Source organism: Sceloporus undulatus, chromosome 6 (genome assembly GCF_019175285.1).
Source record: "Sceloporus undulatus isolate JIND9_A2432 ecotype Alabama chromosome 6, SceUnd_v1.1, whole genome shotgun sequence".
Taxonomy (NCBI): domain Eukaryota; kingdom Metazoa; phylum Chordata; class Lepidosauria; order Squamata; family Phrynosomatidae; genus Sceloporus; species Sceloporus undulatus.
The window spans coordinates 147,360,542-147,379,448 of NC_056527.1; the positions used below are offsets into that span (position 1 = coordinate 147,360,542).

The 18,907-nt window shown below is 41.3% G+C and overlaps 1 protein-coding gene across 2 annotated transcripts in view; it reads right to left on the reverse strand.

Annotated features, from left to right (window-relative positions):
- The window catches only part of ADAM10 (ADAM metallopeptidase domain 10), a 48,248-nt gene that overhangs the window by 21,678 nt on the left and 7,663 nt on the right, over positions 1-18,907 (reverse strand). The window contains exons 1-6 of one of the 2 annotated variants that reach the window (XM_042471380.1): positions 14,622-14,757; positions 10,605-10,773; positions 10,413-10,531; positions 9,303-9,461; positions 1,681-1,784; positions 462-611 (exon numbers count right to left, since the gene is read on the reverse strand). In XM_042471380.1, the coding sequence (XP_042327314.1) occupies positions 462-611; positions 1,681-1,784; positions 9,303-9,461; positions 10,413-10,515 (516 nt within the window). In that variant the 5' untranslated portion in view covers positions 10,516-10,531; positions 10,605-10,773; positions 14,622-14,757. Of the gene's footprint in view, positions 1-461; positions 612-1,680; positions 1,785-9,302; positions 9,462-10,412; positions 10,532-10,604; positions 10,774-14,621; positions 14,773-18,907 lie in introns of those variants that run through there. The other variant, XM_042471379.1, reaches the window with a different exon arrangement.

Sequence of the window (18,907 nt, forward strand, 5' to 3'; positions counted from 1 at the left end):
CTGTTCTAGAACCACCAAACTGCACATCTGAAAAATAATGCATCTTCTAAAACTAAGTAGGAATAGGAAGCAGAAAGTCAAATTTACATACTCCTATGTGCGATTCTTCATCAATAAAGAACAATGAAGCCAGTAGTTGAACTTATAGCATAATATTTTGTAGACTTGGTCTACTACCTCCAAAGCATGCATCAGAGGAAGCAGGCAAATCTATGAAAGATGCTGCTGCTACTTCTCCTACACAGTTAGTCTCAAAGGTACTACAAGAACCCTTACATACTTATATTCCAGACTAACATGGCTATGTTTCTGAACTCCCAGCCTGTAGTTGTACACTGAAGATGCCTTCAAAGTGGCTGAGACAGAGTCACACAGCTCAGGAAGATTGTGTTCTAAAAATTGTTCTCCTTTTGCCCCTTTAAAAAGAAAAGGAGCCCTTGGAGCGACAGTCACAGGCTTACCTGTGCAATCACAGCTTCTCTTGTTCCATAATATCTAAAGAAGAGATGGTCCGTCTGAATATAGAGTTGACAAGTGTTCTTCTCAGCTTGGGCAGCTCGTTTTCTTCTCAACAACTCTGGGCCATGATTGGTGTGCTCTTCTGACAGTTGCTGCAGTAGACAAAGCAGAGGAACTTAGTAATACAGTACTTCTAAATGAAATGTTTGTGTAGTCTTCTACTTCAAGGTATGAGGAAACAAACTGAACTAGGGAAAAGATAAACATGGTTTAACATAATAGCAAGAATATGCATTACAGAACTAAGCGGGCAGAAGGTGGAGCCCAATTACTAACCAGGTGTACAGTTTAGTAGCTTCTGTGTAGAGTGACAGGAAAGGAAATGTGGAATCCAAAAAGATCCTCCACCATCCTTACTGTTATCTCTTGTAAGTGTTGTGTGTATGTTGTGAGGGAAAGGGCACATTCCTGCCCCTGCTACAATTATAGCCATTCAAAAGCAGCCAAGTCCCCCTTTTCCCATACGTGCCGGTACACTCATTTGGCTCTTAACAATGTTTGCCTCCAATTAATTTGGCACATGCAAAGTTTATCCAAGGACTAAGAGGAAATAAAACAACTCATGACCCAATTGAATGCATGAATGAAATTTCAATGAATAATGACACATTTCTGCAGCCTGAGGAAATTCTCAGCCAAGATTTTAGGGCTGCTGCTGACAGGTATTTAAAATGTCCTTAAACTCTACAATTAACTTTTAATAGAACTGGGGGCGGGGGGGGACACAACACTTAATAATCAGCTCTCCCGGTATTATTCGTGTTCCTCAGTATATATGAAGCCTCAGGATATCAATTCTTTTAGGACAGAAATTTATTGTTCATTGCACTCTCAGATAATATGGCTGGGTTGCAGGGAAAGGTTCAATTGTTGCCATATGTTTGAGGGATCACTGGCCTCACACTTCAGAGATCACAAGCTCTTCCGTGACACACAGCAAACCCAACCCAAGGAGGCATTCAGAAGCAATGTCTGATAACAGCATGGCTATTTAAATTAGGAAAAAATGAAACTGAACACAGCAAGTATGCCCAAGGCCACAGCCATGCCTACAATAGTCCTTTGAATCCTGACCAATGATTGCAAATTCCCTCAAAATGTTATGAGTTGTCGGGGGGTTGTCTGTGGAAGAGACCAGATGACCACCTTAAGGCGCCCTACCTGGTTCGTTGGCTCTTCTACACCAGTCATTTGGTACTTCTGCATTCTTTCAAAGACGGAATGATCTGCACAACCCCCCTGTGGTCCATATTTATGTGGATATCCTAAAACACAAAACTTCCAGTTTTTTACTCATAAAAAAAGCTATGACAATCCACATATTTTCCAAGTCTGCAATGTTCAAATGAAAATATTCAAATCCCACCCTTGTCCTTCAGCTAATGAGTATACAATGGGTTAACAGTAATTCTGACAATGCTAGATTAAACATATCCTTCTAGGATCTTCCTTGGCAGTAGTGCCAGGAGATCAGATAGCAATAATTGACAAAACAGGAGATTCTAGACATGTCCAGCACAACTTGTGTTTTTATGTATCTCAATACAAACAATGATTAAGAGGACTGCAGCACAGATTTTATTTTCCAGCTTCATACACAGATGCATACTACCCTCAGCCACTGACCAGGCAATATTAACAAAAGGGATACTGCATGTACACAGCAAGGTTTCAATTATTTATACATTGTTTCCCAATATAATCAGTGCCTCTAGCTGTAACTTAAGTCATTCCTGCTATTGGGACAAAGTGGTTTGCATAGCCCAAATGCCTCCTGATCTCAACAGGCTGCATGTGATATCTTGCAACATGCTTTGCACAGGTCAGTTGTTTGAGATGGGAAAGTTGAGGGGGGGACTGATGTATGAATGAAAAATTGTTCCACATGTCTCCAGTATGCAATTCATTTCCCCAACTTGAAGAGAGGGCAAGAATAAGAGCTCAAAGTCCCATCCCAACTGACATGTCATCAGATTGCATTGTCAGAACTGCCTCCCTTCCATGATTCCTAGCTGGTAAAAACAAACAAATACAGTGGTACCCCGGGTTACGAAATTAATTCGTTCCGCCGCCGCTTTCGTAACCCGGAATACTTCGTAAGCCGAATAGCCCATAGGCGCTAATGGGGAAAAGCCGCGATTTCGTGCGAAAAAGCGCCGAAAAGCACCAAAAAAATTTTCGTAACCCGAAATAACCTTCGGAACCCGGAACAATTATTTTCAATGGATTTTTTTCGTAACCCGGAAATTTCGTAACGTGGGTATTTCGTATCCCGGGGTACCACTGTACCCAAGTGGATCCTTAGTCAAGCAGTCAGATCTGGTATAGGGTCACATCTGCCACCATGTGCCATAAACAGACTAAAGGAGGACTTAATGTCACAAACACACTGGCTCCAATCTACTCAAAGACAGCAGCTTAATAGCACATAGCTTTTAAATCTGCATTCCATGATAGGAATCCACCCCAAACTGAGTACTACCAGCAACCCCATAATCCCAGACCCAATAGCATGCTCTTCTGTGGTATGTGGCTCCCTCTCCCCAACAGTAGGAAGAGTAGCTGACCACAATGAGTTCTGTCTAAACCTATTGACTGTACAGTTATATGACTTTTAGACCTGCTTATCTACTGTGATCAAAACAAGACCATCTGTACTCAATGGCAGCCCATTCCAAGCTAAAGATGCTGTGTCTTGATAGTCTTTCAGATAATTTGGCACTATCCCTCAGGCTGGCAAAGAACCTATGCAGAGTAAAGGATGATGCCACATCAGTATCAGTAGTAATCTGAGATGTTCTAACAAAAGAATGCCTAAGGCACAGGAAAGCCTGACGGAACTACATCAGCTTCACTAACCGCAAGTCAGAAGGTAAAGGGAAACTGGAAGCCCAAAACTGGTCAAGAATTCCTAACAAACAAGAGAAATATTGCAGGTAATTGGTGGAACCAGGGAAGAGGGAAACCACTCTTATGAACTATGAACACTTGGTACTTTGCAAGCTACACAGATGTGTGCATAGATTTAACTGTCAAAACTTCAGATCATGAGATGGAACTACAATATGACAATAATTTCCCCTGTGTATGTCTGCTTCTCTCAAAAGCATTGTCCATCTTTTCCTTGCCCACCTTGTTTTGTATAAGAATTCAAAGGAGGAAGAAAATGGCCATGCCACTGCTAGTCTGCCCTCCCCATGACACTGACAACTGAGTTGTGGACACCAACAGTGGAAAGCTGACCATTCCATCAGCACTGAGAGTCCTTCTTCAGCTTTGCAGAGCTCTCCAGAGCCAGTTACTTCCTAAATGGCCCAGAAGGTTCCTCAAGAGCAAGGCATTTGGAAAATGTTTGTCTCTGTGTAAAGCTGCACCAGCCATATTTAAAGGCCCATGTAGCTCTACACAGAGTCCTTCTGGCATCTGACCAAGAGAGAGGTGAAGCAGCAATGGCAGGATAGGTTTACTGTTTCCCACCTTACGTAGTAGGAGGGCTTGGTCCATTGTGGGTTCAAGTTGGGAGGGGGACTTGTTATTGAGAACATCTACCAAAAATGTTCAAAGGTGAAAATGATCTAGCCAGTGAAGCTGCGCATTATGAATGACAAGATCGTCAGGAGGCAGAAAGACATCCCCACTCTTGTCTAAATCACTGTCTTTGAAGAGAACACAGGCATCATCGACATGTTTGTTTCACTTGAAGAAGGAAAGGGATATTATTTGTTCTTTAAAAAAATTAATCCTGGATGTTAATGAGAGTAGAAAATACAAGCTGTCTAAATATAAGCTGTTTATGAACTACCAATTAGCCATTCCTGTTTTAAAGAGGGATGGGATGACCAAAGGAGATTAAGGACATCGTTTCAAGCACTATACAAATTCTCCAGCATATTGTTAGGGAAAGGGTGGCTTTGGCAGTAAAGCAAAATCTTCCCACTCGGCTGTTTTATCCTCTCTAGTCAGCCTGGAATCACTGCTCAAAACAAGCAACATGTTATTTTTCTAATTTTTGTTTTTCTAGAGTAGCACATAAGAAAAGCAGTATATTACTCTCAATGCTGTACTTTTAAAAAATCACTGCAAGACACTCCAACTATTCCAACTCCCTCAAGAATAACATTTCTGTAAGACTGAGTAAAAGTTACTCATTGGCAAGAATGCTAATACTTGGATGCCATTAAAACACACATAGAGCAATACTGTCCAATTACAAAAGAGGGAAAGGAGAACAAAGAATGCTGCTACTTTTAACACACAAGCTCCAAGGTCTGGGACTTCAGGCCTTGGAAATAATGTGTTAATCAGGAGAAAACCAACAGAGAAGACAAGGCAGAATGCTTAAGACCTCTGGCACGCACAGCTTCTCCTGGTAAATGTTTCAGAAAGTCCTGTCTTACATTGTACAGTGCGCTCGCGTTATATGCGGATTCTAGCATATGCTGGAAGCCCGCAACGGAAGTGAGGGAGCGTGCTCTGGAAGGAAACAATGGCATGCGCTCCCGCAACTTGCACCCTGCACACTGCCACCATATCTCTGTGGGCTCGTGCCCCATTCATTTGAATGGGGCTTGAGCATCTGCATTTTTTCCTTTACATGGGGGGATCCAGAACGGATCCCCCGCATAAGGGAAGGGCGGACTGTACTCTAAATGTGCGCTTCTTGGGTTTTCTGCTGTGGAGTAGTGGCAATCCCTCCCCCTTGCAATGTGTGAGGGATTGATATCATTATTTGTGGCCATTGGCACAAACTGGCTGTGGGCCGAGACCCAACCCTTAAGAGGAGCTCTGCTACGAACTCCCTGATGGGTACCATTCCGTTTTTCCTAGGGTATGATGTCAGAAAGAGAAAGACAAACATATACTAACAATTCTGGAAAAAAAGAACTGGTTTCTGTGTGAAGAATGACTCATATTCAGTTTTGAGGAAATCTTTACAGACATACCATGTAATGCTCAAGTGAGATACTAATCACATCTTTAGCAGTCTGTGACATAATTATTGCATTGTTCCCCCCACCCTTCACTATTTCTGTCTGGGTAATTTCTTTTACAAATTGTATTGCAGAGTTTTATATTTATATTGTTCCTTCCTTCCTTCCCTGTCCTACGAATGCACTTGTGTATGTGTGTGTATGTATAACACTGCATGCCTTGGAAGGGCTATTTTTTTGTTCCTGTTGTTCTTTTGCATGTAAAGTGCCATGTACACTGACACTGCTAAATAAATACATAATAAGTAAGTGAGCAAGCAAACAAAACCATGAAACACTAAACAGAAACGAACAGGTCCAAGAGGAAATCAGACCTAAATCCTCACCGGAACCTGAGATGACTGAACAGAGACTATTGTACTTTGGACCCATCATAAGAACACAGGACTCATTCAAAAAGGCAATAATGCTTGGTAAAGTGGAAGGTAGTAGAAAAAGAGGAAAATCACATTACAGGTGTATAGACTCCATCAAGGAAGCCATCCTTGTCTTAACTTTGCAAGACCTGAGGAGGCCTGTGTATGACCTGGGGGCTCTTGGAGGTCTCGCATTGAGAGATTTACCTTATGTCACAGCCGACTTGACAGAAAATAACAAATCCAGAAGGAGTCATCATGGTGTAGTGATTTAGGTGTTGGACTAGGGATTCCAAGAGATAAGGGTGTTAATTCCTGCTCAACATAGAAATCCACTGGGGATCTTGGACAAGTCACCCTCTTTCAGCTTCAGAGGAAGGCAATGGTGAATCTAAGTCAGAAATGACTTAAAGCCACATAACAACAAATCAACAAACCCCAGAATAATCAACTGGGCCAACCAACTTTCCTATATGACCCCCATAGCTAACAAAATGAAATTCAAAATGGAGAAATGTAACGTACTGCACTTAGGGCGGAAAAACGAAAAGCACAGATATAGGATGGAGGACACCTGACTGAATGAAACTACGTGTGAAAGGGATCTAGGAGTCCAAGTAGACCATAAGTTGAACATGAGTCAACAATGCGATGTGGCAGCTAACAAGGCCAATGCGATTTTAGGCTGCATTAATAGAAGTATAGTGTCTAGATCAAGGGAAGTCATAGTGCCACTATATTCTGCTCTGGTCAGGCCCCACCTGGAATATTGTGTCCAGTTCTGGGCACCACAATTCAAAAAGGACATTGAGAAACTGGAGTCTTGTGTCCAAAGGAGGGCAACTAAAATGGTGAAAGGTCTGGAAACCATGCCCTAAGAGGAACGACTTAGGGAGCTGGGGATGTTAAGCCTGGAGAAGAGAAGATTAAGAGGTGATATGATAGCCCTGTTTAAATATTTGAAGGGATGTCATATTGAGGAGGGAGCAAGCTTGTTTTCTGCTGCTCCAGAGACTAGGACCCGAAGCAATGGATGCAAACTTCAAGAAAAGAGATTCCACCTCAACATTAGGAGGAACCTCCTGACAGTAAGGGCTGTTCGACAATGGAACACACTCCTTTCTCGGAGTGTAGTGGAGTCTCCTTCCTTGGAGGTCTTTAAACAGAGGCTGGATGGCCTTCTGTCAGGGATGCTTTGATTGTGATTTCCTGCATGGCAGGGGGTTGGACTGGATGGCCCTTGTGGTTTCTTCCAACTCTATGATTCTATGATTATTCCATGCTGATTTAGTAGCAAAAGCATGTCATGCATTAAACCTATGATTTATTGCCAAAACATTCAGGCCATCTTCACTCTAAACACAAAGTTTCAATCTCTTCTGCATTTTGTAAATTAACATGTGGCAAAGCCAAAGCAGTACCTAATCAAGACAATTCCTCTCGTAGAAAAAAGGAAAAGAACTTTACTCCCTCTCCAAAAAGATCCATGATTTACAGTAATTAGTATCAGTTCTATAAAAAGAATGAATGCAGATCAAGAGTAAGAATCTGAAATAATTTAACATATTTTGAAAAGCAGGGTTGCTTTTTGCTGGTGACGGATTTGACAGCAACATGGACAAAGGACTTTGTAGGAAGCGGACATGATGATCCTCACTTACAGAATAGGCTTTTGTTTAAGCTCTGAATAAGACTTCGTTGTGATGCTAAACATATGTCACATTGTTGTCCCTGAAAGCTGCTAAAAGCATTTTCTTGCCAGAAACCAAAAGATGGACAACCTACAGACTGGCTCATTAGAAATACAGATTCCTTCTGTATCCCAGGCATCTGTTGGAACTGATGCTGGGCTTTTTACTTCCCTGCAGTGTAAATAGTTTCTCAAAAACAGACACACAGGATACAAGAGCCCACTTGCAGTCTAACTTTACATTATTCTACTGACAGTGGAAACTATAAATCTTTATTCCCCCCCGCCCCCGTCTCAATGAGCCTCATATTAAACGAGGAGCATCTGGAAGGCAGTCTAAATAAACTGAAATTAAATGAGTTATCCACCCTCCTTCAAGCCAAGGTTTAATTTGCGTCTTATAGACTGACTGTCCAAAAACATGAATGTGAAGCTATTCATTTCCAAGACATTATGGTTTGCTTAAAAATATTGGCTGAAATTCACTTGGGGACTTACATCTTTGTAAGTGGACTCACATCTACAGGGAACAGAACTGAGCAGTTTTGCAAGATCTGCATTGAGCAAAGAGCTGTTGTGATGTTGCTATGTAGAAGAGCCAAGCAAATAACTGATGCGCACTGTGACCAACGCACAATGAGATTAACATGCATTGCTGACAATGCGCATCAGGGACTCTTGCCCATGTCCCAATACACATCTATTGTTTAGAAGATTGTATAGCACAATATTATTGTGCCATTTATAATCCCATTATTTCATATTATCTCAAACAAAGCTATTAGTTTTTTCTTTCAAAGCTTCACATCTGTGATAAGTTACAGCTGTGATGCCACTCTGAAGTTACATACACAGTCAGCCCTTAGCATCCGTGGGGTATCCATTCTGAATGCCCTAGCGGATGAAAAATGCCGGAGGACCTTAATTCCTGCAGTTTTCAAGGCTGCCACGTGCACACGTAGCCGCTCTACCATGGCCGCAAACATGCACAGCCATTACAGGCAATGGACCTTGCCGTCTACAGATGTTTAAATCCACAGATGGCAAGCCCGTGGTTGGAGAGGGCAGGCTGTATTCCCCAGTACTGCATACCAAATGCTTTCACATAAGATAGACTCTCAGCTACTCTCTCACACCCAATCTCACAATCACAATTGTAGAGAGATTGTGAGAATTTGGAACTATGATGCCACAGTTCTTCTAGATATCGTTAATGCATTGTTCATGGATGTGACCTTGTGCAAGTGACTGACCCAACATTTCAGGCAAAAGAACAACCTTAGTTAAGATTAATCAGAAAAACCAGATGCTTCCATTAGTCTTGAGACCAAGATCACTTGACAATATTCATACACACACATACATGTTCATATCTAAGTGACCGAATGAGTAATTGGCTTTTAGTCAAATATTTATAAGGAACTAAACCCGTGATATGAGGGGCAAACAATAACCTGCATTCAAAAGTGCCCTTTTGCAAACCAAAAGCCAAAATGCTGATGGGAGCTGTACTTCTGGTATTCACAGGGGTTCCTGGACCCAAAATGCCAGCAGATTATCAAGGGCCCACTGTATGTACAGTATCTCTGTTGAACAGTAAAATGGGGTATCCCTGCATAAGTATGCCAGACCAATCTTGTCATTAAAGTTAATCCTTAAGGTTGCCTTCATTTATTTATTTTCAAAAGCAAACTCCTCACAACTTGGGGGGGATACTTTCAGTGTAACAGAAACAGAAACACTTACGAATGTCATCTTCATGGTACATGACTGAATGAAAAGGCAGAGTTTTGTCCTTAATATATCTTTCTGCTGGCTCAATATAGAAGGTTCCACTGTGAGTCTTGATGAATCCTTCAAATCTTCCATCAACAACAGATCCATGGCTAAAGCTTCCCTGTTCACCTATTTAAAAAAGCATGCAGGGTTTAAGGTACACTGAAAGCACACACTCAGAGACGTCAGTCTCCAATCATAACAAAGTGTCTCAAGATAAAACTTAGAAGCAGTTGGTGCTCTCCTTGTCTCACAGTGTGTACAGCTTCTTTGCCACTAGCCACCCAATTACTTTGACCACAGCAGGAAAGAGGGTATTTCTCCAGAATTCCTGTGTTAAATGTCATGTTACCTTAGATTAATGCTCAACAAACAATTTGTGGGGGGGAAACTCTTCCGAAGTCCATGTAAAATCTGAAGCTGGGCCACAAATTTAATGCCTCAAGTGGCCAATCTTATTGAACATTGATTACTACTTCCCAGCAGGTGAAAAATGACTGGAACAGAGAGGCCTGTAAGTTGAGCACAATTTTGGTATCTGAACAAGAATCAAGTTATACGTTCAGACAAGGCATGGTCCTTAGGATGCCACCTTTTATGGACTACAACTCCCAGACTTCCCAGGTGAACACTGCAAATAGAGATGTCGAGGCTGGAATATCTTTGTTTTCATTCTTCTCTAACATCAAATTTCGCTACACTTTGAACAAACCAATTAGTTACCAAGGAAAAGTACAAAAGTGGAAGATTTTATACTGAATTATACATCCTCAGCAGTATAGTGTCACCTAATATTTTTTTAATGTTGAATTTTCTTAGCTGTTGTTAAGGAATTGAATGGCAGAGGTCAGAGCAGTGACTTTCCTAAGATACATAATTTTATCCTGAGTTGCTTCAGCAACACAACCAGGGAAGCAATTTTGGAGAGTAAATTCATCTTCCTGGCAATTTAAAAAAATAAATGAATCTGAGTGACTTTTCATTTCCTTTATTAAGAACTGTTCTATAGCTCTGCATCAAAATACTTATTACCTCCAGTGATCAGCATTTTTAAAAGAAATTCAAAACAGCTGAACTTACCATAAATGTGCCCAGTATAAATATGGGAGGTATCATAATCAATTACTTTATCTGACATCTCTATCTTGAAGTCATCACTAAAGAGGGACATATCTCTCTTCATTCTAAGATTAAAATGCCTGTAAAGGGAGAAGACAGAACTTGTTGAAGTGAAAATGAACATGAACATCCCCAACCTTGTCAAACACTTGCCTTCACGCTGCCTTGATAGTCATGGGTTTTCAACACAGCCTAAGGCTTTTCAAATCCCATGTAGCCTTTTTCTACCTGCTAGTGCAACCAACATTTGTGATTGCCATCATCATCATACTCATCATCTTAAGATGCTTCTGGTGTCAACTTTATACGGGAAAGGAGCTACCTATGGATCAAGGAAAACAGGCATCTTATCTATATTGGAAATACATTACTGCTTAAAGCCATGTTCTGCTGCCAAGAAACAGCATTGCTTAGTTAAGCGGCATAGCAGGGTGTGATATACTACAGAGAGAAAGGAGGGGGGAATTAGGTCCAAACAAAACAGCAGCAATACGTTTACTACAGGGAGGGGGAAAGTGCAGCCACAAAAGACACTCCCTGATGCCCCCAAAACCTGTAGCCACCTCCCAAATTAAAAAAAAGTCATTAAAAAAACATGCTCCCAAAACTGCTGCAAAATGATCTACTGAGACGGCTTCCTATTTTCAAAGGACATTTTTCAAGAGATTCATTTGGACAGGTGGAACCCTGCTATTTGGTTTAAAGCCTACACACACCTTACAGAAAATCAGTTTTTGGGTTCTTTTTTTATTTATTAGTCAATTGAAACAGAGGCAATTTCTCCTTCCTCCTTCATTTCCGGCAGGAAGCCAAGTACAGGATAAAGCTCTTTAGCGGTAATCTGTTCTATTGCCCAGCTGGGCCTATATCTGCTTCTGCTTGTTAGTAATTCTAACAAAAAGAAAAAAGCTAACAGGCAAAGCAATCCCAGACCAAGTCAGGGAAGGGATATTCACAGCCAGTACCAGATAACAGCTTAAATGCCAAGAAAGAAGGTGGCTTTTAATTTACCTGAAGGGACATCTTCCATGTTGCCTTAAATAATAAGACATCCACAGTTTGTACAAATTGATTTTTTAAAAAGAAAAATCAGTCCCCAACCAAATTTTGTTCAGCCATAAAATATTTTGCTGTTGTCATATGGCCACCTCCCTGGATGTCAAAGTGATGGTGGTTCTTCTCTCCACTTTGCCTCCATCTTGAGAAGATCTTCCAGGCCCTCTTGATCTGGACATGTGTTTGCCTGGAACATCCAGTCCTGCTCAGGGCCCTCGCTTACATACCTTTCCTAGCAAGGTACATTTCATCACAAAGGTGCCTATGGCCTGTTACAGACTGCCAAAATAAAGCTGCTTTGGGTCTCTTTGGAGATATGCTGTTTAAATGATGCATGGGTCATAAGAGTCCGGAGGTTGCGCAAAGCCACACTCCATTCCTAAGCACTGGAGTGCAGCTTTGGTGCAGCTTCCGGATTCTTAGGATGCATGCATCATTTAAACAGCATACCTCCAAAGAGACCCGAAGCAGCTTTATTTTGGCCGTCTGTAACAGGCCTATATTAAGAAGGCATACGCATTTTAATACTGGCTCAGTTCAAAGATCAGCCCAAGCCACAGGAAAAGAAACTTATCTACTGTATAGGACAGGACACCTGGCCTAGGTGGGCAACTGTGGAAGGCCAGGGGGACCACATTAGCCTCTGGGAGACCTTGCGGAGCTGCAACCCTACCCCAAAGTTTGTGCTGGTTTTAACAATTTATGCTGATCTTGGAAGATAAGCAAGGTCACCTCTGGTAGACAGCCAACAAATACCAGGTGTTGTAGGCTGCATTTCAAAAGGAAGAAGCTGGTGAATCCTCAGAGGATTCTTTGCCTAAGAAAATCCTATCAAATTCACAGAGTTGCCATAAGGCAACTTGAAGTCACATACTCACATGCAGGCATATCTAAGGGGAAGCCTGGGTTAGAGATTCTCTAATTTCTGATTTTGTAATTCTGGAACACCCAAATAACAACTATGGCTCTGTTTCATTTTCCTGTCTTCACGTGCAGTGCAAGATGACCAAGTAATTTTAGGCAGAGCACTCAGGTGCACCTAAACAGACAGAAGATTAAACCCAATGCTGAGAGACGTGAGGGTCTCATGTGCCCACAATGTCCTTCCATCTTTCTGTGGCCACCTAGGAAGTGACTTGCTGTGTGTCCCACTTGCTCTGGTACAAGATAATTTTAACCAGTTCTATTTTTAATCCCCTTCTTCCTCTGAAGCTACTATTTCATAGCCCATTACTTTCACCAGCATTCTATCTTTCTCTACCATCTAGCTTCCCATTCCTTGCTCTTCCACAGCACTGCTTTCCACTTCATTTTTGTCAAACATTAACTCTGACATTTTCATCTCTCTTTATCACTATGTTGTTAGAATTATTATTATTATAACCATCACCATCATCTTTATTTATATCCCACCTTCTTTTCAAAAGTAGGACTCAAAGAGGTCTACGGTTTAAAACAAGTTCAATGCAGCTAAAAGCAGGCAAAAAGTGAACATTAAAAAAGAACTGAATTATTCACATTAAAAATAATCTTATAAACACACTTATAAACAGTCAAAAAAACCCAATACAGCACTCTTTTAATAGCCTGTTCTTTAAAATCCTTCTATCTTAAAAGCTTGCCAGTACTGTATAAAAAGGTCTTTGCCTGCTGAGAGGAGGACAGCAACAGGGGTCCACTGTGGCCTCCCCAGGGAGGAAGGGAGGCCCAGAGCCTATTAGACCTGGTACAGGAGCTAGTGGGTTGACACACTCATAAGCAGTTTTTAATATATATATATATGCATGAACCTGTATTAATAAAATATTTTAATTTGTGTACCCTGTTATGGCAACCATAACTCACTGGAATACCATGCCAGATGCCTCAAAATGTGACAGTGTTTGGGGGCTGAATTTCAAGTTGAAATTCCATTGGAGGAAATTGATGGAAGCAAACAAGGAGTGCAACTTCTGTCATCTAAATAAAATAGTAATAAAATCTACATTGTCAAAACACCACCCCTCTCCCTTCCTTAGCTAATCACTATCTTCTATACATCACACCTTTCTCTCTCTCTCTCTCTCTTTCACACACACACACACATACACACACACAGTGCACACTTTCTTACCATATGCTTCAAAAAATTGGTGCATGATATTGATGTAAGCAAACAAGGGGTGCAACATCTCTCATCAATATTCTCAAAACACCACCCCTCTCCCTTCCACAGCTAATCACCATCTACTACACAATCCACACTTTTCACTCAAAGTTCTCTCTCACACACATACACACATAGTGCACACTTTCTTACCACTGGGACGTTGTACCATATGCCTCATAAAACTGGGTGGACTCCATGGGCCCCTCTGAGGGTATTAGATACAGAACCAGGTGGTGCTGTTATCTACAAAAAGAGCAAGCATCTCTGTGGTTGTGTTGGTTAAGACTCCTGAGGCATGTAAACGGAGGGAAGAAAAACAGGAGAAGACTAGGGAACTGCTGCTAGAATTCTGGAGGTGAATAAAAGGGCAGAAAAGCAGGAGTCCCAATGGAACCCTTTGAGGGCATTATATACAGTACTGGGTAAAAAAAACCAGCTGATAGATAAAGGATGCATTGCACTCTTTGACTTGAATCACTACTTGAACCTTTCACACACATACCCTCAACACCAATGAAGTGTACAAGTCCATTGTGCACATCGCACCTCTGGAAAAAGTCCCTTTATTCCCGCATCTGTCTTGACAAGCGTATATATTCAGGGTTGTATATACATGTGAATGGAGAATGCATGACAACAAATCTTAAGACAGATTAAACCACAGGCATTCACATAGAAAATGAAGGTACTCTACATGTTTTACCCCAAGCTGAAAAGTGGACTAGTCACAGATTGTCCAGTTTCTTGAAATCTTGAGATTAACAGGTTTCTTTTAAAAGGGAAAACTGCAGAGTACTCTGCTGCCCTGCACTATAAATAAAATGAAAAACCTTAAGGATTTTAACAGAGATTGGTAAGAACGGCAACTTCAAGTTCTAACTAAATATAGTCATTGCATTTCACCATTCATTCATATTTGACAAATGTTAATGGACGTGAAGTAGAAAGCTTGACACAGTATTTACCTCCCATGAGCATGAAAATCTAAGCGCAAAAATTGGTCTTCATGAGACACGGCTCTTTTGGCACGCTGGTGTTTTTGGTGTAATAAATCCACATCATATGACAGTCCTTCATAATGTCTTATGTATTTATTTAGAGGGTTCCCATATTGACCTGTGAACAAAACAGTAGATTGATAACATCAGCCCGGGCACATTTCAGAAACAGAGAAATGCTTCTGTGAAACTGCTTTCATTTTCATTCTACAATACACTTTCTGTTTGCAAAAAATGAAATTCAGATGTGTTAGTACAAAACCCAGTATTAAGTGGTGGAGAGATTCTTGAATGTTATCAATCTATTTTCTGAAGGTTTCTGAAATAAAGAACTCTTGGAACACCAGACTTTGCTGTGGCCTTGGTTCTTTGTTTGACAGTGTTCATTTTGTTTTAGACTATCGTACACATTTTGCTCACAACAACAACCTTCAAGCTAAATGTATGAGCGGTTGGAGAAATTATCCTTTTCCAAACTAACTTGGGCTAGAGATTTTCTCAGCAAACCTAGAATCACACAGTGCGGCAGTGATGAAGTTTTACATCTAGATGCCGAAACAAGTGGTACAAATTCCACTCAGCCTTAAATCGCAGGGCAACCCTGGACAAGTCACTTTTGATCAGTCTAACCTACTCTTCTCATGGTTAGGCTAATCTGCTACTTTGATGAAGGGTGCCAAAGTTATTTTAAAAATGAAGCATTTATCTCCAAGCAGGGAGGGAGCACAGCTCATTGGCAGAGCAATGATCTGCAGGCAGAAGATGCCAAGTCTAGTCTCTGGCATTTCTAGTTTGAAGAATCAGGCTGAACAAGGTGGTGGAATAACCTCCCACTCTGCCTGAGCTATTGCCAGTTAGAACTGGCAATATTTGGGATGAGAAACTGACAAGCTTGGCATAAGCATGCGGAGTAGCTTTCTAAGGTTACTAACTCCCCTCCAACACTAAGATAACGGAGAATTAGACCTTGCACATATTAATTTGCTTATATTACAATCACAAACATTGTTAATGAAAAGCACTCCAGTGAAGTTGCCTCAAAAGAACATATAACTAGAAATGTGAAGGATGTAAGAAGAAAAAATTAGCCAGTATTGCAAAGGGAATTATGGACACAAACACGAAAAGAATGGAGAGAATATTTTTGTTCCTTTGGACGTCTGGGCTTGCAGACATTACCAACTGTGAAAGTGAGTCAGCCATATATAGCCCCAACAGACATTCAGACAAGAGTGTGCATGCTCCATCTGATAAACAAAGCTGTTTTTTAAGAACAACGCATCCAAGGTACATGCAGCCAGGTATTTGGGGCCAAGGTGCTCAAATATTACTTTCCTCCTGGCTCAAACTTAGGCATAATAACTGTTCTCCCATATGTGCCTGTTATCTTGAAGTCTTCTGAGGGGGTACCTTTTCTCTGTCCACCCACCTTCACAGGTACGCTTGGCGGGAAATGGCAGAGGGCCTTCTTGCTGGCTGCTCCCAGACTCTCCTTCCCTTCGGTATTCTCCTTGCTGTCCTTCGGAACGCAGGTGAAATCCTTTTTGTTTTGGCAGGCCTTTGAGTGCTGAGTCCTCAAGCAGAAAGGGCCTTTCCAAATGTGCTGTACTGTTTAACGGTTGTTTCCTTTTTAACAGTCATGCTTTTAAGTGCTTTTAATTCTACTATTAGTTTAATTATATTTTTAATTTTTTTTGTATGACATGAATTTTAAAGTGGCATCTGTTTTAGCCTCAGCAAGCTGCCCTCAGCAATGGACTGGGTGAAAGGTAGGATGATGATGATGATATCACCATCACTATGTGAATCCCTTGCCAGCGTCAGAAAACCCTTCTTCCGTAATGGTTCTCACAGCACACCACATAGCACAAATAATACAAGAAACTTCAAGCAGCTTATTCCCAAGCCCTGGAGTTTGGTGCACTATCAGAAAGCAAGACAGATACAGAACAGAAAGCCAAAACAGATAAATTTTCACAGGTCAACTGTTCTCAGCAACCTTTAGCAAATAGTATTTAGTTAGGTAGTGATGGGAATCATGTAGGCTTCCAGATACGGCTGGATTGCAACTGCCAGCATCCTTTTGCACTGGCTTTGCTGGTTAGGACCGTGGCGACATCCATTCCAGCAGCCTCTGGACGGAGGCATGATTCTGATTTAGGGCTCATTAATAGAGGGAAGGTTCAGTGGTTCATAAGAACAGAATTTCAGACAGTGATTCCTTAACAGTTCCATCACAACGCTCCAAGCTTCTTTGTGAGGTGCGATTCTCCTCCAGCACCTGCCTATTATGGCCATCCTCTCACATATGCCTAAATAAGTGGAATTCAGAATTCACACCAGGGAGACAGGACTCAGGGTTACACAGGGTAAGCCTGGGACCTGTTGAAACCTTGGCATCATGTGAACCAGACCAATGGCCTAGAAGCAGCCCAAAAAGCAGAAAGCTATATACTAAGAAGCTTTTTAAAGTTTCTCAAACCCTTTCCCTGTCTTCTTCACTCATCCCTCACCACCCACCCACCCAAAGATAGACGCACTGTCTATTTCCTGGCTAATATAGGCCAACAGAGCTGTAAGATCACTCCAGCATTATTTAGGCCAAGCAGTGGGAAGAGCTGGAAATAGTTAAACATAAATGAAACCATGGAGAACTAGCCACAGTTCATATGGGGTGGGTGGGTGGGTGCATTAGCAGCAAAATCTTATGAAGTAAGCTCACTAGTCATTCTTAAAAATAAAACATTAATTATAGGGATGTTCATGTTTTTCTCTCTCTCCAGAAATTGTTTCCAGGTTGAACACAGAAGACCAAATATTTTTTTTGAAAGCTCAGATCATGCAATCTTTATTTTTGTTCATCACAACAATTGTACTTTGCTTTTAGCCTCTGTTTTATTTTGTTTTTATTTGCCACTTGGTAAAGATATATACTTAAGAATTTGAGGATGTAAGCAGCTTCCAGCTCTAACTAGTTCTGGCTACTTTTGTTTGAATAAAAGCAAACAAAAGCCACACTTCTTTACTTCATAACCGTATCACCCATTCTTAGATGTGCTTTTAAATTTTATATATAATGCATTTCCTTTTGTTAGTGTGGTAAATAAAAAGCTTAGCCTGCAAGATATAGTAGGCTTGCCAGTTTCAATAGCCCTTGAAGTTCATTTTAGGCATGTGCTGTTTTGTTTGTTTGATTTTTAATACTGGACAGTCAAATTCAAGATTCCAGCAAATATGGCAGTTGAGATGCAAGGATCTGGGTTGGCAACATATGAGGAGGTGGCAAAGGTAGCAGCAAGTCTGTGGATCTCTGCTTTGTTTCCTTGCAAGCCTGGCTGAGCCATGTGCCAGTGAAACACCTCATCTGCCTTTGCCACCGACCTTATCAGAAACACAAGATCACCACTGACCATCACACTATATTCCTTTGCCCTTCCAGAGTTCTAACAATGGCACCAAAACTGAGCAACAACTCAATGGCAGTCTGACACACATGTACACATGTCCAAATCTGTACAGACTCAGGTGGGAAAGAAGCCAGTGGCTGATTCTCTTCCTTCTCCTTTGGAAAGCAGTATTACCTGAAACTCGTCCAGCTTTGTTCAAGAACACAAAAATGTCACAAAACCAACATTTTGTCCTGAACAAAAGAGGAAAAGATGATTTCCTGGGCAACGCCTGCACCATATAATGGCAAGCACAATGGCATTTTCACACAGCAGGTGAGATGGAGTGCAGTGTCCTACCAAGGGCTAGCCCTTGAGAAACCATCCTGAACACTGGCAGATTCAGTTTAACACAAGGCCAAGGCTCAGCCACTTTTGAGAGATGGCTGGGCCAGTCACAAAGGGCAGGGAATCACACATGAATGATGCACAGCAGCACTTCATCTAGCCTGAGGTGTTGTCCATTTAGGTAGCTGAAATTTCTAGACGCCTAGGAGAAGTGATCCCCAAACTGTGCCCTTTAAGGGATTTTGGACTTCAGCTGCCAATTCCTTAAAGAGCACAGTTTGGGGACCACTGCTCTATGGCATATGGTTGACTAAATGAAGAATGGGGCTCTGAAGATCTGTCTTCTGATCTCTTGCTGCCGGAGCCAACAGGATAATAATAATAATAATAATAATAATAATAATAATAATAATAATAATAATAATTAATTTGTTTTATTTATATACCGCTATTCCAAAGATCATAGCAGTGAACAGCAAGTAAGCTAATTAGCAAGTAAGCTAATTTGCCCCCAACAGT